General features: G+C 52.9%; 1 protein-coding gene across 5 annotated transcripts; it reads right to left on the bottom strand.

The window, feature by feature from the left end:
- Positions 1-4,815: 4,815 nt before the first annotated feature.
- Positions 4,816-23,065, bottom strand: RHBG (Rh family B glycoprotein). 5 transcript variants are annotated; one of them, XM_030824214.1, is made up of 11 exons: positions 22,839-23,065; positions 17,238-17,360; positions 12,899-13,085; positions 12,245-12,395; positions 11,974-12,121; positions 8,841-9,007; positions 8,411-8,548; positions 8,162-8,295; positions 7,494-7,615; positions 5,436-5,509; positions 4,816-5,259 (listed from the first exon to the last, which is right to left on the bottom strand). In XM_030824214.1, the coding sequence occupies exons 3-11, from the start codon at positions 13,063-13,065 to the stop codon at positions 5,191-5,193; spliced, it is 1,170 nt and encodes a 389-aa protein (XP_030680074.1). In that variant the 5' UTR covers positions 13,066-13,085; positions 17,238-17,360; positions 22,839-23,065; the 3' UTR covers positions 4,816-5,190. The 5 variants fall into 5 exon arrangements, 4 of the variants coding, with proteins under 4 accessions (XP_030680074.1, XP_030680073.1, XP_003259499.2 ...); XM_030824213.1 differs by lacking the exon at positions 17,238-17,360 and adding an exon at positions 21,023-21,096; XR_004032633.1 differs by having other exon boundaries at positions 4,817-5,259; positions 5,436-5,622.
- Positions 23,066-27,206: the final 4,141 nt, after the last annotated feature.

Genomic DNA, 27,206 nt, shown 5'->3' on the forward strand with positions numbered 1-27,206 from the left:
CTTCTAGGCCTGGTCCCTGCTCCCAACCTTCCTCTTATCTAATAGTCTTCCAAATACTATTCCAGAAGCCAGGCCCCACTGCCTCACCCCAGAATGGCTGGCATGCATGCTGCACCTGGATCTTTATAGAGGGCAGGGGGACAGAGGGGAAGAGCTGCATCTCAGGTGGAAGGCTGGGCCAGAGCACAAAAGAACAGGCCTCTGAGCCCAGCGGTGGGGCCCTGCTGCTCCTCTGACCTCTGGAGGACCCAGCACTCCGAACCCCGCGCAGCCTGGGAAAGGCCTGAGATCCCCCTATTGGGATTCACATCACTGCTTCAAGGGCCCAAGCACCATCTCAAAAACAGCATCTCACTTGAGTGGCAGAAGCCCTTGCTCCTGAGTCTCAGTGTGGGTTTAGAAAAGGTGAACTCAGGTCCTGTGCCTTGCAAAGACTCCAGCCCATTCACTGGAGCTCAGCCTGGAAGCGCTCAAGTCCATAGTGCCAAGTTCCCAGCCGGAACAGGCTTTGCCCTGAGCAGAGAGCTCCCCTGCCTGCTGCCCGGGTATTCTCAAGCGTTTGATTGGTGCCTTCTGTTAGATGGGTACAGTCTCCTGTGCTGGGGTAGAGGGATGCACTTCTTTTGCTTGTGGGAGGGACTTTGTGTGACAAGCCCCCACCTCTGCGTCATTGGAGAAGTTATTTTCATCCTGCCATAGCTGGCCTTTCTCCCAGTAAAAAGTTGGGGCTCCTTACCTGGTGGTGGATGGCAGAGAAAAGAAAGAAAGAAGGCCTGGACTGGGCCTTGGGGCATCTCTGCCCAGTAATCTCTTTTGCTTTGGGGACACCACAAGTATTTCTCTCAGGGCTCTGGAAAGAATTGGCCTCAGAGACACCTGTCAAAATCTTTTGGGTCAATATGATGCTTATAAATGGATGTAGTTTGCCGGAAGGGGGTTAAGAGGGAGGGAAGGTAAGAGGAGCACCAATGGTGACCAGCTTTAAACCCCAAGAGACTCAGGCTCAGACCTGTGCAGGCCCGCAAGCTAGTGATGGGGCAGCCAAGATGGAGGCCGCCATGGCCAGGTCCCAAAGTCAAGGCTCTTGGGGGAGAGGAGTAGGTATGGGTGGAGGGGACAGATGACCACCTCTCTGCGCCCCAAGGCCTAGTTCCGGTCACCCTCCGCCTTCCTCCCGGGCTGGCTGACTCCACTGGCGATCAGACGACGGCAGCACAGACAATGGCGCTCTGTCCCGGGCGCTCCAGGACAACAGCTCATCCCTATGCAGTGGCCGCCTCCCCCCACCCAGGCCCGGCCGCCAGCCCTTTTCAGGCCGTGGAAGCCCAGGCGGCGGCGAAGGGGATTCTCACAGGCCGTTGGGCATTTGCATAGCCGGCTCGCCCGCCCGGAGACATTGGCCCGCATTGTTCCTGGGCGGCGGCGGCGGCAGCAGCGGCGGCGGCGGCGGGCGCACGGGCCGGGGCGCGTGGGGCGGCGCGGCCGACCGGCTGGGAGTGGGCGGGCCAGACAAAGGAGAAGGGGCCGCAGGGCCGGAGGCGGCGGTGGGGGAGATCCCGACGGTGGGAGCGGAATATCGGGGTGAGGTGGGGGGACGCGGCAGCCGCGCTCGTCTGCCCCGGGACGGCCACCGCCCCGCACTTGGGACACCCACGCCGTGTCTAATTCCTCCCCGAGTTGGGGCCGCCGCGTCGTGATGTGAATCCCAATAGGGGAGATCTCAGGCCTTTCCCAGGCTGCGCGGGGTTCGGAGTGCCGGGTCCTCCAGAGGTCAGAGGAGCAGCTTCTATCTCCTGGCCGAGGGGGCTCTGGCCACACAAGGCAGAAGCACCTGGGGGCTCCTGGGGACCTTGAGCCTCCTATCCAGATGTCCCCGGGCAGGAAATCCTGCTGCCGTCCACACACACTTGCGCCAAGCCAGAACAGCGGCTGCTACCGGAGAACCTTCCCTCAACGCCGCTGGCCCCGGGGGCTTCCACCCTGACCCCAGCGCAGCCTGTCTCCCCGCAACAGTCTTCTCTGGGAGGCAGGCAGGGGCCGTGTCCTCGCCCATCACTGTCCCCAGAGATCAGGCATTGGGGTTGGATAGACAGAGTTCATGTGCGGGCAAGTGTCCGATTGTCCTGCACTGAGAGGAATAATGGTGCTGATCAGAGGGGCTGTCCCTAAGGGGCAGAGGCCTCATTGTCCTGAAGGGGTGAGGAAGGAGCCCCCTTGGCCCCTGTCCCTGCCACCTCCTTGACCTGCTAGTTGTCCCCCTGTTGACCCAGCCTGAATAGATGGGCCACCATGTGGGGGACAATGCTGCTGAGGCAGGGACTCCAGGGGAGGGAAGGGCTTGGTCGCATTTGAGCAGGGGCGCTAAGGGTACCTGTCTTTCCTGCCCTCTGCGCTCCCTGACTGAAATCAGTGGCGGGATAATCACCCACACCCAGACCACAAAGAATGGCTCAGTCCTGTGAAGTGGAACAAGGTCTGGAGGGCCCATGATGAGACGATCCCAGCACTCAAGGTAAAGTAGTGGGAGGGAGAGGAGGAAATAGAGTGAAAAACCAAGGGCCTAGTTTAGGAAAGTTCAGTCCTGGGCAGACAGTCCCCTGAATGAGAATGGCATCAGGGTGCAGGGGCTTGAGGCAGGGATCAGCATCATTGCCTGGGCCATGGGAGGCTTCACAGAGGTGATAGAGCTTGGAACTATCTGTCTACAGGGCACACAGGTCCACCTCTTATGGGTTAGCTCTCTCCCTGCCCCTTTCTCAGGACATCTTGGCAGGCTATGATGAGACCTATACCCTTTTGTCCTGTGGAACCTGGCTGGACAACTGCCTTCTCCTAAAGAGGGCTCAGTTGTCCCTTCTCCAGGAAGCCTCTCTGGATTGAGGTGGGCCGCTCCCCCCAGCAATGACCAGTCTGGGCTAGAGCTGCCCATTTTTCCAGCCCTGGAGAAGATTTGGTTGTAGTCAGGAAGGAATCAACCAGCAGAGGGAAAGGGTCGGTTGTAAAATGTTAGTGCCATGAATTTTTGTTTGTTTTTTGAGCTAGGGTCTCTCTCACCTAGGCTGGAGTACAGTAGAGCGATCATGGCTCACTACAATGAACTGCTGGGCTCAAGCAATCCTTCTGCCTCAGCCTCCTGATTAGTGGGGACTACAGGTGCAGACCGCCACACCTGGCTAATTTTTTGTAGAGATGGGGTCCCACTATGTTGCCCACGATGGTCTCAAACTCCTGGGCTCAAGCAATCCTCCTGCCTCAGCCTCTCAAAGTGCTGGAATTACAGGTGTGAGCCACCTCATCCAGCGGGTACCATGAATAAATGAAGATTTGTAGCTTTCCTCACCCAGAATGGGCTGGGGCAGGGAGAGGTCTCACCCTATCCTTGAATCCCCCTTTCCTGAAAGTCTTCTTTCAGATCTCTGAGGACTCTCGGGGAGAACAGGCCAGCTGGCTGTATCTGGGCCCACGCAGAACAGAGCTGGGAACTGAGGCCCCGTAGATAGAATAGGGGGTGGAGCCTCAGCTCTCCCAAACTTCCTCCCTTCCTCTTAGCAAGGGCTGACAGTGACCAGGAACCATTTTGTGATCCCAGCAGTCATCCTGCTCCCTCCACACAAGGGTCTCCTCCCAATACACCTACCACAGCCAACAATGGGCATGGAGGGCTGTGGAGGAAGGAGGGGAACTGAAGAGACAGCGGCACAACTGGGCCACATGAGCTGGGATGGCTCCACGGAAGCCTTGTCCCTCAACCTGCTTCTCCTCACCTCAGTGCTTGGCCTCTGCAACCAGCCCAGCTCAGTCCCTCCAGCTACGGTGAGCGTGGAGCCTGATGGGGTCACCTTTTGTCCTCATTGCAGGGCTAGGTCCCAGGAATCTTTCCACTTCCTCCTTGGGTTCCTAAGTCTGATTGGTCTTGGTTTTAGGGGAGAGATAGCTGTAGTCAGCAGCCTAGGGGAAGGGCAGGAGAAGGCGGAGGGGGTCCCAGTCCTTCAGTGTTGGAAAGGGTGCTCCAGTCTACTTGGAGGGATGGATTTCTGCTGGATGAGAGATCTGAAACCCCTGGCATCCGCCTGACATGTGGTGGTGGATAGGAGCCCAAAACAGGCTTGTGGCATGAATGCATGAGGACCAGAGCTGACGCAGACAGAAAGGGGGTTAGGCTGCAGGAAGGAGTTTCATTCTTCATAGAGGACCAAGGAGGGGCATGAAGGCGGCATCTTCCTCTTCTGGGTTTGGCACGCCCTCTGGTGGTCAAATGACTTCAGGACAACAGAGGCCTTTGGGTGGGGGTCGCGGCGGGGGGTGGTCTTCAACCTTCTCTGCCACAGGCCTAATCCACACAATGATGCCCTTGCTATTCCCCACTCCTCAGTCTCGGGACAGGGACATAAGTGGCAACTAGGTGCTGGCTGCTTCTAGCTTATTAGGGTTGGTGGCAAACAGCTTATGTCTCCCTTGGGCCCTGTGGGCACCCTCTTCCTTCTCTGCTCAGAGGCTGCCCAAGTTGAAGGTCAGAGTAGCAGCAGTTCTGGAATGGGAAGAACTCTCTCCTGCAGCCCAAGACATCCTGTAACAAAAAATCCTGTTTCCTGGGAGAGAATGAACTCCCTGTGCCTGGAGACAGGCAAGCCTAGGCGGGGCACTGGCAGGACGTGGCACTCGAGAGGGACTTCCACAGATCAGGAATCAGGAATTTGTCAGCACTAAAGCCCTTTCCTGCCTCTCCAGGAACCTCCAGGAGGTTCTACCATTGCGAGTTAGAAGGTAAGAGAAACTTCTTATGTTCCCAAGGTACAAAGATAAGGAATCAGAACCTTTAGAGACGGTGGTGTTTATCACCCTCAACCAGGCCTGGCTTGGGCTTCACTGTAACTGTGTGACGTGGGGCCAGTGGATCACTTGGGTGCCTCAATTTGGCCTCTTCTACCCATGTGCAGGCTGGTAGGGCAGTCAGGTCAGGCATCTGGTGAGGTTCCCCCTACCGTACCCAGTTATGGCCCCACTCCCCACCATCTCCCAGCCTCCTGCTGCCCCTCTCCCTGTGGAGACGCTGCCTGTGGAAAGGGGCCTCCTTCTGGCTCATGGCTCCCTTCTTGCAGCTGGAGAAATGGGAGCTCAAAAAGAACTTCCTAGTAGCAGCCAGTCAGCATCTTCAAAAAGGAGTGTGTCCTCTCAGGGGCCGGCAGTGGGTTAGGCCTGAGTGTCTGCCTCCTCCACTCTCAGAGGTCTCTGGGCTTTATCCTCATGCTCACCAGGCACCTGGAAGGCAGGAGTGGGTAGAGGCGAAAGGGTAGCTCCAGGAGCCTGGAAGCCACAGCTCAGGGGTGTACCCCAGAGGAGAAGGAGCAGCAAGGAAGGAAGAAGGCAACTTGGGCCACAGGAGGCGAGGCAGGGAAGGGAGACTCAGAGGCTGTGAGGGCCCAGCAATGTCTCACCTGCCAGTGAACTTGGTCCTCATAGCACTGGGAGTCTGGGGGGCAGTCCAGAAAGGGTAGCTTCAGCAGGAGCCCTGGTGGTGGTAGGGGAGGATCTGTGAGGCTTCTCTGCCCCCCACCATGGAGGAGGGTGCCGCCCAGTGCCACAGGGCACAGGGGTCTAGGAGGCATAAGACCAATATGATGCCTGTGCAGGCAAAACACAGCGGTATTTGTTGAGCATCTACTATGTGCCAGGCCCTGTGCAAAGTGCTTGACTAGTTTTGCTTTCCTCAGTAATCACAACAACCGTGCAAGGCCAGTATTATTCCTGTATTACAAACAAAGAAACAAGACTCAGAGAAGTTAAATAATTTGCTCAAGTGTGTGCAGTTGGTAATAGACCAGTTCCTGATTCCATCATGAACCACAGCTGCTGAGCTTTCTGTGGCTTCCCACACAGGAGGGGCACAGAAAATGCTTATTGTGGCTGGGCGCAGTGGCTCACAGCTATAATCCCAGCACTTTGGGAGGCTAAGGCAGATGGATCACTTAAGGTCAGGAGTTCAAGACCAGCCTGGCCAATATGGTGAAAGCAAGCCCATCTCTACGAAAAATACAAAAATTAGGCAGGATTTGGTGGCTCATGCCTGTAATCCCAGCACTTTGGGAGGCCAAGGCAGGTGGATCACCTGAGGTCAGGAGTTCGAGACCAGTCTGGCCAACATGGTGAAACCCCATCTCTACTAAAAATACAAAAATTAGCTGGGTGTGGTGGGGGGCGCCTGTAATCCCAGATACTTGGGAGGCTGAGGCAGGAGAATTGCTTGAAACCGGGAGGCGGAGGTTGAAGTGAGCTGAGATCACATTGCACTCCAGCCTGGACTACAAGAGCGAAACTCCGTCTCAAAAAAAAAAAAAACAAAAAAAAAGGCCGGGCGCAGTGGCTCACACCTGTAATCCCAGCACTTTGGGAGGCCGAGGCGGGTGGATTACAAGGTCAGGAGATCGAGACCATCCTGGCTAACACAGTAAATCCCCACCTCTACCAAAAATACAAAAATAAAAATAATAAGCCCAGCATGGTGGCAGGCGCCTGTATTCACACCTAACCTAGTGCTTCGCAGACGTTAACGTGCAATCAAATCACCTGGGAATCTCTTTTTAAAAGATTGTAGATTCTAGGCCGGGCGCGGTGGCTCACATCTATTCCCAGCACTTTGAGAGGCCGAGGCAGGCAGATCACCTAAGGTCAGGAGTCTGAGACCAGCCTGGCCAACATGGTGAAACCCTGTCTCTACTAAAAATACAAAAAATTAGCTGAGTATGGTGGCAGGCACCTGTAGTCCCAGCTACTCGGAGGCTGAGGCAGGAGAATGGCTTGAACCCGGGAGACAGAAGTTGCAGTGAGCCGAGATCGTACCACTGCACTTCAGCCTAGGTTACAGAGCAAGGTTCCATCAAAAAAAAAAAAAAAAAAAAAAAAAAAAGAAAGGAAAGAAGAAAAAGGAAGGAAGGAAGGAAGGGAGGGAGGGAGGGAGAGAGGGATGGAAGGAAGAAAGGAAATCTCCAGGTGAGAGCAGAAGGGAGGGGATGCTGAATCAGGTTTTATTTTGAAGGCCAAAAAGACTAAGGCCAAACATGAAGAGCGACTGCCTGACCCAGGGCCATGGACAGTGTGCCTCTGTGGAAGGTTTTCGCACTGGGGTCTGGAGGTGGCAGGCCGTCTCCTGCCCTCCGTGTCCCTGCCCCACATGGCGCAGCCATCCCCTCCTAGGCCTCAGCCTGAGGTTGGGCTTCCCTCTAGTGGGCAGAGGGAGCAGCACAGGCAAGCATAGACCCGTAAGAGAGGGCCTTGCTAACCCCTCACAGACCCCCCAGCTGCCCTCAGCACCAGAAAGGAGCAAGCACCTGCATGCATCTCTGTGACTGCAGGAGGTTGGTTACCCCTTAACCCACAACCCAATCCCTACTTTATGGCACAAAGTAGATGCTCCATAAATATCTATGAGTGGATGAATTCATGTCAGGCTTATAGGATCCCATGCCCCTTCCTCTAGAAAATCCAAGGTTACTCACCTCCGAGGCCCCCACCCACAGAGGCAAACATCAGTGTGACAAACAGCCCAAAGAGCTGGTGCATGGCCTGTGATGTGGCACTGTGCTGGCCCTCGGCTATGAGTGGAAACACACTCTCCAGGCTGCAGGGAGACCAGATGGCGGAAAGGCAGGGGTAGGGGGAGAGAGGGATGCAGCCCGGGGCCAGGGCTGCTCATGGCACTGGAACTCACACTGGGGGACAGGAAGTGGCCAAGAGGGTCTCAAGGGTGCATGCCAGGCTGAGTCTCACCTCCAGGCCGCTGCTCAAGCCAGGCCCACAGCCTGGAACACCTTCCCACCCTCGTAGGCCAGCAGACACCTAGGCACCTTTCAAGACTCCATTTGTGGATTGCTTTTGCCCACCCTTGATGTGCAAAAATAGATTCTAAGGGTCATTATCTCTTACTGACCCTTCAGTAACAAGTAACACTCTTGAAGTCATTTGTTCCATGACCTTCTGCTGCACTTGACTGAGGACCAGGAGGGCAGTTTCTGGGTTGGTTTTGTTAACTCCAATTTCCTTTGCTCCCAGAATATGGATGAATGAATGAATTCATTCTTTTTTCTTGGTCACACACAGTGAAAGAGAATGACCGAGGTCATTCCAGAGGGATGATGACTGCAATGCGGGTTGGGAGGAAACTCACCCATCTCCATAAGCTTCATGGGTGGCAAGCCCAGCCACAAGGACCCCCAGGAGGGCCCCCAGGACCCCCGGCATCCCATGGAGGTTGTGGACTCCACATGTGTCTTGGACTTTGAATTTCGATTCAAGGACGGGCTGGAGGGCAGGACAGATCATGAGTCTCCTGTGCCCACTACCGACCACCTCGTCCTGTTGGAGAGGTGGGACCGAAGACTCCATGTTCTGCCCAGGCCCCAAGAGGCATCTATACCATGAAGAACTTGTACCCCAGCGTGGAGACAGTCCCAGCCAAGAAGCCAGCTGCCAGAGCCCCAAAGGGTGTCAGCATCGTTTCACTTGAGGTCCCCACCACAACCCCTCTGGCCAGCGCTGCATTTTGGATGTGGACCTAAGGGAAGAGCAAGGTGTTGGAGGCCCTTTCAGATCATCACACCCACAGCAACCCAACCCTACCCACCACAGTGACACCTACTGCTTCTGGAAGTCCCTCTGCCATCTAACCTCTCATGGTCCTGCTACCATATCAGCTCCCATTCTGACCCCATAGCCACCAGCACAGATGGAGCTCCTATGCCTGTGCCCTTATCTGTTCCCCGGGAGAATCTTTCTTGAGGGTCTCAGACCTCTCCTCCCCTGCCCAGGCCACCCCCTCTGCCTCTCTGAAGTCCTCTTCCCCATACCATGTCAAGCCTCCCATCTTCCCCTACAAGGGCTGACAAGGCAAAGGTGCCGAGGGTGCTGGCAGCCAGGGAGTAGTATGTGTTGAGGGCCGTCCGATGCTGCCCAGCCCCCAGCGCTGTGAGTGCAGCATTGAAGCTAGGCCAGAAAATCCACAGGAAGATGGTCCCTAGATGGTGGACAGGCAGGCGGAGTGAGAAGAAGGAAGTGGCTGCCACGCAAGGTACAAGTTGTATAACTGCAGGCAAGTCACCTACCCTCAGCAGCCTCAGTTTCCTCATCTGTTCAGTGGGATTGATAATAATACCACCTTGGGCTAGGCACGATGGCTCATGCCTGTAATCCCAGCACTTTGGGAGGCTGAGGCAGGCAGATCACTTGAGCTCAGGAGTTTGAGACCAACCTGGACAACATAGTGAAATCCCATCTCTACCAAAAATACAAAAGAATTAGCTGGGCATGGTAGCACATGCCTGTAGTTCCAGGTACTTGGGGGGCTGAGGCAAGAGGATCGCTTGAGACTGGGAGGCAGAGGTTGCAGTGAGCTGAGATTGTGCCACTATATTCCAGCCTGGGCTGCAGAGCCAGACCCTATCTCAATAATAATAATAACAATAATAATACCACCACCTCATCAAGTGGCAATTAAATGAGGCAATGCACATAAATGCATAGCCCATGGCCTAGCAGGCACAAAACGCCCAGCAAATGGCCGCTATTGAAGGGCACTGGCACTAAAAGAAACTACTTGGTTGAAAACCATGGAATGTTGAATTTTTTTTTTTTTTTTTTTTTTTTGAGACAAGGTCTCACTCTACCGCCCAGGCTGGAGTGCAGTGGCATGATCCCAGCTCACTGCAACCTCCGCCTCCCAGATTCAAGTGATTCTCCTGCCTCAGCCTCCCGAATAGCTGGGACTTCAGGCGCCCACCACCACACCCAGGTAATTTTTGTATTTTTAGTAGAGATGGGGGGTTTCACCATGTTGGCCAGTTTGGTCTCGAACTCCTGACCTCAGGTGATCCACCCACCTCAGCCTCCCAAAGTGCTGAGATTACAGGTGTAAGCCACTGCATCTGGCCAGAACACTGGCATTTTTTAAGTATCAAAAAAGGAAAAGAAGGCCGGGCACAGTGGCTCACACCTATAATCCCAGCACTTTGGGAGGCTCGAGGCAGGCGGATCACAAGGTCCAGGGTTCGAGACCAGCCTAACCAACATGGTGAAACCCTGTCTCTACTAAAATTAGCCAGGCATGGTGGCGCACTCCTGTAATCCCAGCTCCTCAGGAGGCTGAGGCAGGAGAATTGCTTGAACCTGGAAGGTGGAGGTTGCAGTGAGCCGAGATCACGCCACTGCACTCCAGCCTGGGAGACAGAGCAAGACTCCATCTCAAAAAAAAAAAAAAAAGAAAAAGAAAGGAAAGGAAAGGAAAAAAGGCAAAGGCCACTACATGTCGGGGACTATGCTGGGTACTTGATACACATATCAGGAAAACAATGATAACCTCAATCTCTCCTAGTGAGGGTGGACCCGTCAGTGTTTGAGAGAGGCCTCTGTTTGCTGAGTACTGAATGGGCTGGGCCTGTGCATTTTGGGAAAGAACTGGGAGTCCATGTACCCTGCCTTCCTGCATGAGGTTGCCAGGTCCATCCTGGAGGGAGAGAGAGAAGGACCCGAAGGACAAGGTGAAGGAGAAGGCTGGGGACCCTGTGGTGTAAGCCAGCAAGTTGGGAGGCTTAGGGACCACTGTGTCCTGAGTAGTCTGTTGGGTGTGTCTTCTCCCAGCAGCCCGGCAATCTTGAGTAAAATCTCCCACACTCACATTTGCATCCTGTAGGTGGAGCATTTGTGGGAGAATCCAGGAAGGGGCCTCATTCCTGTCTGGGTGACACTAAAATCCAGGAGCTGGGAGGCAGACAGCTGAGAATGTAAGTCTCCTGGGAACGCCTGGAAAACTTGGGGAAGCCTTTGGAATTCAAGGCAAACTTATCTGGGTCTCAAAGGGCAAGGAGGCCTCAGCTGTCCTGGGGTTCTTTGTAATCTGACCCAGCAGTGCTGAACAATCCTAAGCCAGCCTCTCTCTTTCATATAGGAATAGGTACTTCAGTCCCTATTCAATACCTTCTATGAAAAAAATTAAAAATACGGATTTGCCTTCTGTCTGCAGTTATGAAAATAGAGGAACAGAAGCCAAGGTGGAGGCACATGCTTAGAAGCAGGTGGTGGTGGCGGGGCGTAGTGGCTCACGCCTGTAATCCCAGCACTTTGGGAGGCCGAGGTGGGTGGATCACCTGAGGTCAGGAGTTCGAGACCAGCCTGGCCAACATGGTGAAACCCTGTCTCTACCAAAAATATAAAAAATTAGCTGGGTGTGGTGGCACGCGCCTGTAATCCCAGCTACTCGGGAGGATGAGGCAGGAGAATTGCTTGAACCCAGGAGGCAGAGGTTGTGGTGAGCTGAGATCGCACCACTGCACTCCAGCCTAGGCAACAGAGCAAGACTCCGTCTCAAAGTCTCAAAAAAAAAAAAAAAAAAAAAAAGAAGCAGCAGCAGCAGGAGCTCCTAGCTCCTATGGGTCCCTGGGGTGACCCAAGACCCTTCCTCTCCTTATCCCTGCCTGAGAGTGCAGGGGCTTCCAGGCATCGGGAATCTCCCAGGAGGAAATATCCTTAGGAGGCGGAAGGCAGCACCAAGGGCCGGCAGAGATTGCCTGTTTGCCGGGAACGAGACAGGCAAAGGCCTGGAGGTGAGGGCAGGCCAAAGCTGAGTCTGGCTGGAGCCTGAGCCAGAGAGGAGGGAGGAGGAGGGGCTGACGTGGCAGCTGAGGAGGCCACTTTCTAACCTGTGGCTGGTGGGAGCCCTGGAAGATTTTAAGTAGGGATGGAGGTGGATTTAGAAAGGATCCAGGGCATATGCATTCCCCAGGGCTGAATTCTAAGAACTTGTCATAAAACTGTTGAGAATGGTAAGTGCAGGTCCCAGAGCTCTCACAGCAGAATCCAAATGGGAAGTGAACGCCCAGGCACAACCCCAGGACTGCAGTCAGCACCCCGAGAGACAGTCACCTCTGGCCCAGATCAGAGGCCTCCAGACCAGCCCCCTGCCCTGCTACCACACCTCGAAGGCCTCACCAATCATGGCGAAGAGGTCTGAATGGTAGACGGAGCCCTGGCGGTGCTTGCTTTTCTCCAGCTGGGGCCTGTACAGAACCCATGAAAGGACGAGCCTGAAGTAGGCACCAAAGGTGTGGATAGTCATGGAGCCTCTGGCATCTCTCACCTGGGGAGGTGGGGTGAGGTGAAGAGGCAGCACCCTGCCCCCGCCCCCATCCCCATGCTCCTGGCTCAGAGGCTGACCTTGACCACCCCTTACCCCCCACTCCATCCCTCCCCAGACTCTCACCCCCAGGAGATGAAGGAGCACAAACTCATTGATGCCAAACAGCACCCCCTCCAGCAGGGCCATGAGCAGCAGCTGTGCAGGCCCGGTCTTGCCCAGGACGGCACCAAAGGAGATGAGCACGGTCCCCGCACAAAAGTCAGCGCTGATCATGCTGGGGATGGGGCAGAAGCGGGAGCACAAGAGGAGTCAGAGAGGCTGGCCTCTGGGCTCCTGCCTGGCATGAAGCCAGGGCAGCATGAGGTGGTGGGTGGGGTGGGGTTGGAGTTCTAGAGAGAAGACAAGGAGCTCAAGCTCCTCCCTGGAGTTGGAAGGGATCACCTGGCCCTGTTTGTAGATGAGGAAATCGAGTCTCAAGGAGGTTCTGTGACTCAGCTGACAAAGCCCACAATAGGTGGAAGAACCAGAGCTGTCTACCCTTCTCGCAGCTCTTGGGGAACAAGGGCCCTAAAGAATGAGGAAGTGGGGCTGAGTGTGAGGGTCAAGGATGGGAGAGGAAGTCAGGCAATAAGGACAGGCAGGACACCTAGAGAAACCAAGTGACGCCCAGAATCATGAGTCAGGAAGCAGACTTGAAGGACAGGGCTAGATCTGGGGCCCATGGGCAGGGGCCTCCCGAGTGAACCTTGGGGAGCTGGGTAGGTGGCGGCTGCCCACCTCTCCACGCCAACATGGATGTGGCCACCGTGGAAGGAGTGGAGAAAGCCCTGGACCAGTGTGGACCACTGCAGGGCAAAGGCGGCCAGGAAGAAGGTGAAGCCCACGCTGCTGAAGCCGTAACACTGCAGGAAGACCATGAGGAAGCCAAAGCCCACGAAGACCATGGCATGCACGTCCTGGAAGCCTGCAGCGGCCAGGGACAGGTGGGGCACTCGGGGGCTGCTCTAGCCATAGCCCATAATCTAGTCAGCTACCCTGCCAGTGCCCCTGGCTCTCACCAGCCAGGGCTGCCTTGAGCCAAGCCCGTAAAACTCCCCAGGCATGTCAGGGGCTCCCAGCCCTGAGCCACCTGCACAGAGCTGGCCAGCTTGGAGCAGTGGGACCCCGACATCCCTGCTGTCCTCATGTCAGAGCAAGGGAGTAAAGCCTTCTGCTCTATTCATTTGCCCCATCCCTGGGTCTCTTACAACAGACTGGCTGGAAGTCCAACCTGTGCTGTTTTCTGCTGCAGTCCCTGCCTCTCTCCATGCTCAAAATTCTCCCCACTACAGACTTCTTTTCAACATTTCCTCTGTGCTAGAAAGTCCTTCTTGACATCTACCCTCCATCCCTCATACTTCAGAGACTATACCTCTTCCTTTTGAGGATTTTTAAGTTATTATTATTACTAGATGTCTTGCTCTGTCACCCAGGGAAGAGTGCAGTGGCATGATCATAGCTCACTGCAGCCTCAAACTCTTGTACTCAGCCAGTCCTCCCACTTTGGCCTCCTAAGTTGCTGGGACCACAGGTGAGGCCCACTGTGCCCAGTTATTTTTTAAAAAATTTTAAGAAGGCTGGGCTCAGTGGCTTACACCTGTAATCCCAGCACTTTCAGAGGCCAAGGCAGGTGGACTGCTTGAGGCCAGGAGTTCGAGACCAGCCTGGCCAACATGGCAAAACCCGGTCTCTACAAAAAATACAAAAATTAGCTAGGCATGGTGGCACGCACCTGTAATGCCAGCTGCTCGGGAGGTTGAGAGACAAAAATTGCTTGAACCCAGCAGGCAGAGGCTGCAGTGAGCCGAGATCGTACCTCTGCACTCCAGCCTGGGCGACAGAGCAAGAGTCTGTCTCAAAAAAAAAAAAAATTTAGGAAATAGCTTTAAACTGTTAACAGAGATGACCTCAGAGAAAAGGAATTGAAGGAAGAAGGGGACAAGGCTGCTGTGTTGCACAACTTCAATGCAAATGATGCCCTCTGGGATTGTGCAACATGGTGACTCTGGGAAGGATGATTTTACTTTTTAGTTTATTTCTATAGTTTGAATATTTTAACTTTATAGATGAATTACTTGAAATTTTTAAAGAGTCAATGAGGTTTATGGGCAGGAAGATTTGGGGCCTTTTCTGTTTGGTTTCTATTCTGTACCACTCTGCATAAAAAGCTAAACCGATAAAAACAATATATAAGGCTGGGTACAGTGGCTCACACCGGTAATCCCAGTGTTTTGGAGGCTGAGTGGAGAAGACTGCTTGAGTTCAGGAGATTAAGACTAGCCTGGGCAACATAGTGGACCCCCCATTTATATAAAACAATAATAATAATCAGTTTGGCATGGTGGCAGGTGCCTATAGCTACTCAGGAGGCTGAAGCAGAAGGATCGCCTGGGCTCAGGAGTTTGAGGCTACAGTGAGCTATGATCACATCACTGCACTCCAGCCTGGGTGACAGAGTGAGACCCCATCTCTAAAAAATAATAACATACAATAATGTTGAAAATGAGGTCGGCTGGGCATGGTGACTGACACCTGTAATCCCAGCACTCTGGGAGGCCGAGGTGGGCAGATCATGAGGTCAGGAGATTGAGACTATCCTGGCTAACACAGTGAAACCGTGTCTCTACTAAAAATACAAAAAAATAGCCAGGTGTGGTGGCGGGTGCCTGTAGTCCCAGCTACTCAGGAGGCTGAGGCAGGAGAATGGCATGAACCTGGGAGGCAGAGCTTGCAGTAAGCCGAGATCATGCCACTGCATTCCAGCCTGGGCTACAGAGCAAGACTCCATCTCAAAAAAAAGAATGAAAAAAGAAAAAAGAAAATGAGGTAAATGCAAATACTTTGCTTTAGTGATTACCTTGTTCTGTAACTGCCCCCCTCCCATCTATTTGTAAACTTGTAAATGAGGTTTGAATCAACCTGGTCTGATGTTCAGCCCAACCATCTGGTCCTGTTTTCTTTGTCTGGGGTCTATGTACATAGTAATACCATGCTATATTTTTTACTTTAATCAAGAAACACCAGAGAAAGCTTGTCATGAGCACAGTTACTGAATTTGTTGTAAATATGTTATTGAGAAATGGGCTATTATCACCCTAAACCCAAATTTTATAGCTTCACATGAAAATTTTTCTTTTTTTCTTGACAGAGTCTCGCTCTGTCACCCAGACTGGAGTGCAGTGGCGTGATCTCAGCTCACTTCAACTTCCGCCTCCTGGGTTCAAGTGATTCTCATGCCTCAGCCTCTCCAGTAGCTGGGATTACAGGCACGTACCACCCCGCCTAGCTAATTTTTGTATTTTTAGTACAAGTGGAGTTTCACCATGTTGGCCAGGCTGGTCTCAAACTCCTAATCTCAAGTGATCCACCTGCCTCAGTCTCCCAAAGTGTTCGGATTACAGACATAAGCCACTGCACCCAGCCACTTCCCCCAGGAACTGGTCTGCTTTCCCACCTTCAGGCAGCCGAGGTGCTGAGCACCATGGACTGGGCTCTGGGAATGTAGCTGTCATCAAGGCAGCCACAGTCCGTGCTCTCACAGAGCAAGGAAGACAGGCATGGAAGAGTCAAAGAACTGCATGTGTGAGGCTTCCTTGGCTGCCTGGAGCTCAGAGTTCCACTGGAATCACAACTGAATGACTGTAGGCCCCGTATGTGGTTCATTATTTATGTTCTGCTTCTCTCTTTTGCTTTTCTTATACACATGTTTTGGTTGTAAATGACTTCAAATCTCTTGTAGAAAGAGATTGATCATAAAGGAAACAGGCTGGGCATGGTGGCTCACGGCTGTAACCCAGCACTTTGGGAGGCCGAGGCAGGGAGATCACAAGGTCAAGAGATCGAGACCATCCTGGCCAACATAGTGAAACCCCATCTCTACTAAAAATACAAAAATTAGCTGGGCATGGTGGTGTGTGCCTGTAGTCCCAGCTACTCGGGAGGCTGAGACAGGAGAATCACTTGGACCCAGGAGGCAGAGGTTGCAGTGAGCCGAGATAGCGCCATTGCACTCCAGCCTGGCAACAGAGCAAGATTCCATGTAAAAAAAAAAAAAGAAAAAAAGAAAGAAAAAAAAAGAAAAGAAAAAAAAATTATGCTCCCCTTTTTTTGTGGAATCTGACGAGGCACCGACAAGTCAGAAAATAATTACTGAACTTTATTTATTTTTGTAGAGATGTCAGTCTCACTATGTTGCTGCCCAGGCTGCTCTCAAACTCCTGACCTCAAGCAATCCTCTCACCTCAGCCTCATGAGTAGCTGGGATTGCAGGCATGAGCCACCACACCTGGCTCAATTACTGAACTTTAGAATGCAATCAGTAACTTTGAGAGAAACATGCTTTTATGCTTTTTTTTTGTGCCATATGCATGGGCAGATAGGAAATGAGTTAGCAAGGCCCTGGAAGAGGGCTGGATATGTGCTGAAATTAGAGGTCTGAGGCCAGGCGCAATGGCTCACGCCTGTAATCCCAGCACTTTGGGAGGCTGAGGTGGGTGAATCACCTGAGGTCAAGAGTTCAAGACCAGCCTGGCCAACATGGTGAAACCCCGTCTCTACTAAAAATACAAAAATTAGCCAGGTGTGGTGGTGCACACCTGTAATCCCAGCTACTAGGAAGGCTGAGGCAATAGAATCGCTTGACCCGGGAGGTGGAGGTTACAGTGAGCTAAGATAGTGCCATTGCACGCCAGCCTGGGCAACAAGAGTGAAACTCTGTCTCAAAAAAAAAAGAAATTAGAGGTCTGCAGCTGCCAGCCCTAGGGTTGGGACACTAAATGTCCCCAACCCTGCACTACTTCTCCAGACCTACCCACTCCCCAAATCACCCAGAACCTAAAACAGTAACAGATGAATGAATAAAGAAAATGTGGTATATATACACAGTGGAATACTATTCAGCCATAAAAAAGAATGGAATTCTGGCCAGGCGAGGTGGCTCATGCCTGTAATCCCAGCACTTTGGGAGGCCGAGGCAGGCAGATCACCTGAGGTCGGGAGTTCGAGACCAGCCTAACCAACATGGAGAAACCCCGTCTCTACTAAAAATACAAAATTAGCCAGGTGTGGTGGCACGCACCTGTAATCCCAGCTACTCAGGAGGCTGAGGCAGGAGAATTGCTTGAACCTGGGAGGTAGAGGTTGTGGTGAGCTGAGATCGTGCCATTGCACTCCAGCCTGGGCAACAAGAGTGAAACTCCATCTCAAAAAAAAAAAAAAAAAATGAATCCTGTCATTCGTAGCAACATGGATGGAACTGGAGGACATTATAAGTGAAATAAGCCAGGAATGGAAAGTTAAACACCGCATGCTCTCACTCATATGTGGAAGCTAAAAAACAGTTGCTCTCATAGAAGTAAAAAGTAGAACAAAGGATAATAAAGACAGAAGAGTGGGGGAAGGGGGAATAGGGAGAGATTGTTAAAGGATACAAAATTACAGCTAATTACATCTAAGATAGAAGGAATAAGTTCTAGTGATCTATACCTATACCTAGCGATCTCCAACCTTTTTGACACCAGGGACCAGTTTCCTGGAAGATAATTTTTCCACAAATGGTTGGGGGGTGGGGGATGGTTTCGGATTGATACTGTTCCATCTCAGATAATCAGGCATTAGATTCTCATAAGGAGTGCACAACCTAGCTCCCTCACATGCACAGTTCGCAATAGGGTTCACGCTCCTATGAGAATCTAATGCAGCCATGATCTAACAGGAGGCGGAGCTCAGGCAGTAATATTCACTCACCTCCTGCTGTGCAGCCCCCGTCCTAACCAGCCTAGGGGTTGAGGACCTTATAGCACTGTAGAGTGACTGTAGTTAACAATAATATATTATATCATTTCAAACCTGTTTTAGGTCCTGGGTGATTTGGAGAGTGGGTAAGTCTGGAGAAGTAGTGCAGGGTTGGGGACATTTAGTGTCCCACCCCTAGGGCTGGCAGCTGCAGACCTCTAATTTCTTTTTTTTTTGAGACAGAGCTTCGCTCTTGTTGCCCAGGCTGGCGTGCAATGGCACTATCTTAGCTCACGGTAACCTCCACCTCCCGGGTCAAGCGATTCTATTGCCTCAGCCTTCCTAGTAGCTGGGATTACAGGTGCGCACCACCACACCTGGCTAATTTTTGTATTTTTAGTAGAGACAGGGTTTCACCATGTTGGCCAGGCTGGTCTTGAACTCTTGACCAGGCTGGTCTTGAATGTTCCCAACACAAATAAATGATAAACATTTGAGATGATGGGGGGAAAAAAAACAGAAAGGGAGAGGCATCACTTAAAACTCAGCGTGCACCCTAAGTTCTTTTAGCCTCACTGCCTGGCTGCTTTTCTCCTTGTGCAAACAGTAAAGAGAATCCATGTTTATTCTGGTGCTCAAGGACAGCAAGATAAGGAAGGGTGTTGGGTCCAAGGGCTCCTGACCATTACATGCCAAAACCAGTCCAGAACTTGTGTGGCATAAGTGTTTACATCTCCCACCCCAGGTTTGTTTGGAATCAAAACTTAAGGCTCTGGCCTTTCAGCTGGAGTCTAAACATCAAGAAATCTCCTTCTCTGGGGACATTCCACAATGGGAAATTCTTTTTGGGCTCTGAGAGGTGAGGGGCTGTTCCAGCTGGAGGTGGAGGAAGAAGATAAGGCAACCTCTCAATATCCCCTTTAGAGGATGCCTGTGTGGGTGGGACGGAGTCTGATGCCCACCCCACCCCACCCCCACCAAACCCATGCACTTTTTTATTTTTTTGAGACAGAGTCTTGCTCTGTTGCCCAGGCTTGAGTGCAGTGGTGCCATTACAGCTCACCACAGCCTCAAGCTCCTGGGCTCAAGCAATCTTCCCTCCTCAGCCTCCAGAGTAGCTAGGACTACAGGAGCTTGTTACCACACTGGGCTAATTTTTTTGTTTTTTATAGAGACGAGGTCTCACTTTGTTGCCCAGGCTGGCCTCAAACTCCTGGCTTCAAGCAGTCCTCTCACCTCAGCTTCCCAAAGTGCTGAGATAACAGCATGAACCACGGTGCCCAGCCCCAAGCACTTTTGATTGGAGAGAAGATAAAGCTCTCCAAAGTCCTCTATTACTCTCCCTCCTTCCCTTACTGCCCCTCTGCAACCCAGCTAGATAACTCCTGGAACAGACAAGATTATGGGAGAAGACAGCTGTTAAAGCTGGGGCTTTGGCATCTAGCAGAGCTCGGTTTAAATTCTAGGTCTGGCTGGTCGTGGTGGTTCATGCCTGTAATCCAAGCACTTTGGGAGGCTGAGGCAGGAGAATTGCTTGAGCCTGGGAGGTGGAGGCTACAATGAACCATGATCATGCCACTGCACTCCAGCCTGGACGACAGTGAGACCCTGTTTCAATCAATCAGTTAATTCCAGGTCTCCCCGCCTCCTTCTGATCCTATGACCTTGGACAAGCCTCTGAGCCTGTTTTCTCATCTGTAAAGTATGGATATTAAATATGATAATCAAGAAGAAGCAGGAGGAGCTGAGGGGGCCATCTCCTCCAACTTCCCCACCATCCATCCCGCCTGCCTCTAGGGGACAGTGGGGCTGTATTCTCTCTCCTAGAAGAGATCACAAGCCACTCTGGTCCTGGTCACATCCTTCATCCCCCACCTCTTCCAAGAAGATCCTGATTCCATCTATCCTAAATCCCTCTCTCTGCAAGTAAGGTCTGTGAGATGTATAAAAAAAGAACCTGTCCATATTTTTTCAGAACGCTTTCTCATGTTTGCTTCTGTGGCCCTTTAGCCCTGGCTCTTTCCCCTTCTTTGTTATTTTTCCATCACTTGCTTTCTGGAAGAAGAGGCTTTTAGTGTAGGGGGAAGGCCACAGATGGGGAATCAAGAGACCTGGTTCTAGCCTGGTTCCTTCTGTAACTTGCCATGTGACTTGGCCAGGTCACATGACCTCTCTGGCTCACTCTCAGCATCTGAGTGGGTGAACCAGGTGGGCTCTCAGGGTCCTTCCAGCAGAGAAAACAGAGGGACCCTCAGACTAGCCATGTCTTGGCATTGGCCAGTCCTGGAGCTCAACAACAGTTGCACAACTCCCTTTCATCTCCTGAATCAAAGGGCAGTGGCTGCACCTCCCTCTGGCCCTGACCCCTTCCCTTGGGCAGAATGACAGGTGAGGACCCGGCTCATCAAAGCCCCAGGCTCTAGGGACCTTGCACCTCCCTCCTCCCCAACCTTACCCCACAACAGTATCCAAGTCCACAGGAATGGAATCCTAGGGCAGAAAAAGAAGTAGGAATCCCACCTCTTATATCTCTATTATTGGAATTCAGGGATGAAATGCTGTATGTCCGAGGAGAGCCTACCATGTAATAAGGAGGGCTTCGAGGAGAAGCAAGTCAGGGGTTCATGGCAAGCAGCCAGGTCAGACCCTTACACAACAGCTTACTTCTGTCAGACTCTGGACTGTTCCCTCCCAACTCTCTATCCTTCTTTTCTAGCCAGGGCTGTGGATGAAATATGGGGAGGGAGGAGCTGTAGCCCCTTCTGCCTAGGGTGGGTGGGCGGTCTGGTGCTTCATGCCCAAGTCCAAGTTTCCACCTCACTCTCTATATCCTCAGCATTTTGAGCTTCATTTTGTTGGGTCTAGAACAGGGTGAGGTGGGGATAGCCTGCCATGAGCTCTGCATACAGAAAGTAGGGTAATAGGGCCAGGTGTGGTGGCTCACGCCTGTAATCCCAGCACATTGGGAGGCCGAGGCAGGTGGATCACTTGAGGTTAGGAATTCAAGTCCAGCCTGGCCAACATGGCGAAACCTCGTCTCTACTAAAAATACAAAACTTATCTAGGCGTTTTGGTGGGCGCCTGTAATCCCAGCTTCTCGGGAGGCTGAGTGGGGTGAATCGCTTGAACCTGGGAAGTGAAGTTTGCAGTGAGCCGAGATTGCGCCATTGCACTTCAGCCTGGGCAACAGAGTGAGACTCCATCTCAAAAAAAAAAAAAAAAAAAGAAAGTAAGGTAGTGAGAGCTGGAAATTTTTAACAGGAGACTCTCACACTCTAGACCTTGTTTGAATGTATCTCCTTTAAACTGAGGCATCCTTTTTCCCCTTGCTCAGATGGGAAAAACTGAGGCTTGGAGATGACCTGCCTAAGCACTTGTGATAAATTCTGGGAGATCTGGTGCTCTTGGTCCCAGCTGCCTAGGGCCTGAATTGCAAGGCAGGGTCCCCAACCTTCGAAGGTGAGGCTCTATTCCCATGGGGCCGAGGGTGGGGGTGGGAGGTTAACTCTCTCTCTATTAAAACTTGTCAGCAGGCAGGTGACTTGTGGGGCAAAAAGCTTAGGATGCCTGAGTTCTAGTTCCAGCTCTGCCACTCACATGATGGGTGATCATGAACAACTCAACCCCTCAGAGACTTAGCTTCCCCCTCTGTGAAATGGACTAATGACACTGCCATGCTTCCTGCCAAGTCTGGGGGTTGCTGCTCTGTGATTAGCAGGTAGAGGGTGCCTCATTTTCTTTCTTTTTTTCTTTTTTTTTTTTGAGACAGTCTCACTTTGTCATTGCCCAGGCTGGAGTGCAGTGGTGCAATCTCAGCTCACTGCAACCTCCACTTCCTGGGTTCAAGCAATTCTCCTGCCTCAGCCTCCCAAGTAGCGGCGATTACAGGTGCCCGCCACCATGCTCGGCTATTTTTTTTTTTTTTTCTCGAGATGGAGTCTCGCTCTGTCACCCATGCTGAGGTGCAGTGGCGCGATCCTGACTCACTACAACTTCTGCCTCCCGGGTTCAAGAGATTCTCCTGCCTCAGCCTCCCAAGTAGCTGGGACTACAGGCGCCCACCACCACACCCAGCTAATTTTTTGTATTTTTAGTAGAGACAGGAGTTTCACTATGTTGGCTAGGCTGGTCTGGAACTCCTGACCTCGTGATCCACCCACCTTGGCCTCCCAAAGTGCTGGGATTACAGGCGTGAGCCACCGTGCCCGGCCTAATTTTTGTATTTTTAATAGAGATGGGGTTTCACCATGTTGGCCAGGCTGGCCTTGAACTCCTGACCTCAGGTGAACCGCCTGCCTCGGCCTCCCAAAATGCTGGGATTACAGGTGTGAGCCACCACGACTGGCCAGTTGCCTCATTTTCTCTTTGTCTCTGAAAGGACCAGCTTTGAGGGACTGGGGAAGAAATGCCTGATCCTAACTGGTCTTGGCTGCCTACATGTGTGGGCGATTCATACCTAACACCTGCCATTATGACCTCTCACAACCCCACTCTTACCCTCCCTGCCCAGCAGGATTCTCTTTTCCATGCTGAGGGTGGAGCCCCTAGGAAAGGAGGTCTCGAACAGCCCAGCAAAGCCCAATTAGGCCAACTGAGAGGTGGGACAAGAGGATGGTTAAAGCTGGGGCTCTAGATCTGCCTTCCAATCCCAACTCCCCCACTTGTGACTGTGTGACCCTGAATCAGCCACTTAACCAAGCCTCCGTTTCCCCACCTTTGTCTATCTCATAGACTAAGTGAGATAAGGCATATGTATCAGCACGGTACCCTGGATCATAGCAGGCACTAGTGAAAGGGTGACATTTTAAACCCAGAGCCCCTCCACCTCAGAGCGAGATGGCTGCCCAGCTAAATGCGGGCACCCAAATGCTCCCTCCCAAGACACCGGAGGGTCTTTGCAAATCTTGGGGTCTTTGCTTCCCGCGCGCCCTCACCCCGCACTCACTTGGGTAGCGAAAGTAAAATTCATTGTCCGCTTTACTGTGGTTGCCCCGGTGCCAGAGGGCAGCGTCGGTTTTGTGGTTGTAGCGGACAAAGACAGCAAAGAGGACGGCAGTGGCGCCCTGGAGGAAGAGGCACGGCAGGGGAAGCTGCAGTCGCCGGCCCGCGGCGCGGCTAGGAGACCCGGCCATGGATCTGGGCTGCGATCTCGGCTGGCGCTCGCAGGCTCTGGCAGACAATCCCCGGCGGCAGGGCAGGTTTCACGGAGCCCCGCCCACGGAGGCCCCGCCCTCCCTGCCGCAGGCCCAGGGCCCCGGGGCCCAGGAGCGGGGCGTCGTGGGGGACCTGGACCCTCAGCCCGAGGTAGGGCCAAGACTTGGGGAAGGGAGTCGCACAGTCCTGGTGCTGACCCTGGCACTGTTACGGTGCCAGGTCCTTGGACGTGACCCTGGAAAGGCGCCATGTGTTCTGCCCTGATAGGGCACAGCTGTGGGACCTGGGGGTGGGAGAACCCGCACCCTCATACATGATGTTACTTTAAAGTGTCTCCCAAGGAGTAAGTGGCCCTTACAGACCCTGGTCTGGGCCGGGTATGGTGGCTCACGCGTGAAACCCCAGCACTTTGGGAGGCCGGGGTGGGTGGATCACTTGAAGTCAGGAATTCCATACCAGCCAGGCCAACATAGTGAAACCCTGTCTCTACTAAAAATACAAGAAAAAAAAATTAGCTGGGCGTGGTGGCGGTGCCCCTGTAGTCCCAGCTACTGGGGAGGCTGAGGCAGGAGGATCACTTGAACCCAGAAGGCAGAGGTTGCAGTGAGCCGAGATCGTGCCACTGCACTCCAGAGTGGGCAACAGAGCAAGACTCTGTCAAAATAACAACAACAACAACAACAAAAAACAGAAAACGCTGGTCTGGCCCCTCTAGGGTTAACACAAGAGAGAGTTAGGGGTTACTCAATCTTTTTCCCTACTGAAAAAGCAGAGATGGAAAACAGAGATAAATAGTGCTCTCCAGGCACTGATGATTAACCAGGCTGGGGTGTCTGGGCCTCTGCAGTGGAGTCCCTTACACCGCTCCAAGCAGTGTAAGGTAAGGGACTTTCCCCCTTCGTACCCCCAATCTGTACCACACCACAGGGAAGCAGGCTGGGCAGGGGCCACACTGACACCCAGGTTCCCTGCGTGCCCACAGTGGATGTGGGAGAGCCTGGGCTGCCTCTGCAGCTGGAGCGGAGGGAGGCTGAATGCAAGGAGGGCTTCTCAGTTCCAAGTCCAGAGTTCCTCATTACCCAAGCAAGATCGGCATCCACTGGGGGCCCAGTAGACAGACATAGAGGATACAGACATTTATTGAACACTTACTGTGAGGCAGGCTTTGGGGATGAACCAGATAGCCCCTCCCTCCAGGAACCATTGTCTGGTGTGGAGACAGACACTTAGGAGGAAATTTGATTACCAGTGGGATAAGCGACCAACCCAGAGAAGAACAGAGACTGCAGGGGTCCAGGAGGAGGGGCTGCAGAGGCCCCAGGGATGGGGTAAGGGAGGGGACTGAGATGGAGAATTGCTTCCTGAGAAGGTAATGAATGTATGAAGGTGATCTGAAAGGACAACCTATGAATTGGACAAGTGAAGAAGGAAGAGGAGACATTATAAGAAGTGGGACCAACAGACACCGAGCCTGGCAGTGTAAGCATCCCATGTGTTCAGGAACTCAGGCTGGGGGAGGCTGGGGGCAGTGCTGGGAAGGCCCTGAAGGCCCTGCTAAGGCACAAGGCCTCTACTCAGTGGGTTCTGGGCCACTGAAGTGTTCTAAATAGGTGTGGAACCCTGGCACTATTGGTTCTGACACCTGACACCTCCACAGGGTGAAGGCAAGTATTCCATGGGGCTGGTGGGAGGGGAGGCTCTCTGTCTATGCTGCAGTGGCAGCCCATCCCAGGTCTGCGTGTCTGAGGGAGCCATAGTGTGGAAGGAACCCGTGAGTGTCTGTAATGGTGTCCCAAACTCCAGTCCGAAGGAAAAGCTGCCACTCCCATGAGTATGGCCTAGGTCCCCAGGGGCCAGCTTCCCCCCATAACAGATGCAGGGCAGGGCTCCTTCTCAGGAATGGGCAGGGATGGGGTCAAGAGTAGAGCCCCCGGCCAGGTGCAGTGGCTCAAGCCTGTAATCCCAGCACTTTGGGAGGCCGAGGCAGGCAGATCACGAGGTCAGGAGATCGAGACCATCCTGGCTAACATGGTGAAACCCCATCTCTACTAAAAATACAAAAAATTAGCCGGGCGTGTCGGCGGGCGCCTGTAGTCCCAGCTACTTGGGAGGCTGAGGCAGGAGGATGGCGTGAACCCGGGAGGCAGAGCTTGCAGTGAGCCGAGATCGCGCCACTGCACTCCAGCCTGGGGGACAGAGAAAGACTCCGTCTCAAAAAAAAAAAAAAAAAAAAAAAAAAAGAGTACAGCCCCTAACCTCTTCCTTTTCTTTCCTGCTGCCCCTTCCCCAGCTCACTTCTACCTCCCCTCAGGGGCTCCAGCCTCTGACACAGAGTGGGCTCTGGAGGACAGTTGGATTCTAGGTATCCAGTTTCCCTAACTCAGGTGCCAGGCAGGGGTCCGACTCTGGGTGGCAGACTCTGGTAGCACTGTGCCCATCTGGCCAGGCGGGCTTTCTGGCCCTCAGTGGCCTCTGTCCCAGAGAGACTCTCTGTCCCTACTTGCTCAGCAGGAAGCTTGTTTTCTAGCCCTTCCTGGGCCAAGGGGTATATCAGGTCAGAATCCTTTGTATAATGATTCAGCATCTGGAGGCTCCACCCAGGCCCAGCCTTCTGCCCCAAGACACTGCCTAAGTCCTATTTGGGAGTGGGGGGTTGCTCAGGGCTGTCCAATCAGGGACTGGACAGGCCCTGGGATGGGAAGAGCCTTCAAAAGCTGCAAACCAGGGAAAACAAGGAGGAGTAGGCTGGGCCTTCCCAGCATCTTCTGGGAACTGCCTCCCTGATTCCAGCCTCCTCCATCTCTTTGTCACCTGTTATGGCCCTTAGTCTCTTTTAATTCCTCTGGGTCTCTGATTCTCTCTCCTCTGTTGCTCATTCATTCACTCAACAGATACTCATTTAGCACCAACCCTGGGCCAGGTCTGGGGCTACAACCACAGGTTCTAGTCAAGATATGAAACAGGGCTCTGTCCTGGGGCCCCCTGCCTGGCAGGTGTTAACCTCTTCGTTGCTGGATTATGGGGAGATCTAAAGGAATCCCCCTGGCCCAGGAGAGCTGGGCCAGTCTCTGGAGGGTACACTTAGAGACCTTTGGGCAACAGCTACTTTCCAACTTGAATGGGATAATCTTGATATTTCAACAGCTAGTGAGTACCAGCTGAGCTGGTATCAGCCCTGGTCCAGCAGAGAGCAAGACCCTGACAGCCCTCCCCTTCTGAGGGTCCCCTCCCTGGCTCCCCTACCTATCTGAGGACTCCCCTGCCAGGCTGCCACCTGAGAGGATCTTAGAGGACCCCCTGGACCACCACCTACCAAACACTATGGAGAGGCTTAGTCCATGGTTTCCTTTTGGATTGTGAAGTGATGTCAAGGCCCTTGGTCCTCCCCCTGCCTCCTCTGGCCCTGGTAGCTCTCATGGAATGGTGAGGGCTTCATCTCTCACTCCTTCCACTCCAGGCTTCCTCTGAGAAGCCCCTGACTCCACCATCAGCTCTCATTCTGCCTGGCCTGAGGTCTGTCCCATCTTTGACCTTCCATCTCCAGATTCTAGCTGTGACCAGCTGAGCGCCAGAAGGGTGGCTAAGGGGAACCAGTGTCTGCTGCCTGCCCTGGCCAAGACTGGCCAGTTTGTCCCTGGGGACCAGGTATTTGAGGTTACTGAGTAACTTGGGGCTGCTCAGAGCTGATTTCTACCAGGGTCAACTCCTCCCAACCTCCTGCTCTCTTGGCTCAGGAATCCCCAAAGCCACTTGGCTCCTTTAGTTCCATGGAGCCACCCCCAGTGTTTATGTTGGAAAGAGAGAAAAAGAGCAAAGCACCAGAGTCAATAAGGCTCTTGTTCATCCATCCATTCATTCATTCATCCATCATCCATCATCCATCATCCATCATCCATCCATCCATCCATCCATCCATCCCATCTTTACTGTATGACCTTGGGCAAGTAATTGAGCCCTCTTTGAGTCTCATTTTTCTTATCTGTAGGAGTAATAACATAGTTCCTTTGTGGAAGTATAAGGATTCCAAATAATTGATGTAGATCACTGGCATTTTTGTAAGCATTCAACAGATGTGCTGATTATTCTTGTTCTGATTGGCCGAGCAGGGAGGGCAAATGGGTGGCTGGCTCCAATACACTACAGGGTGATAGTGTCTCTG

The sequence above is a fragment of the Nomascus leucogenys genome, chromosome 12, assembly GCF_006542625.1.
Source record: "Nomascus leucogenys isolate Asia chromosome 12, Asia_NLE_v1, whole genome shotgun sequence".
NCBI lineage: Eukaryota > Metazoa > Chordata > Mammalia > Primates > Hylobatidae > Nomascus > Nomascus leucogenys.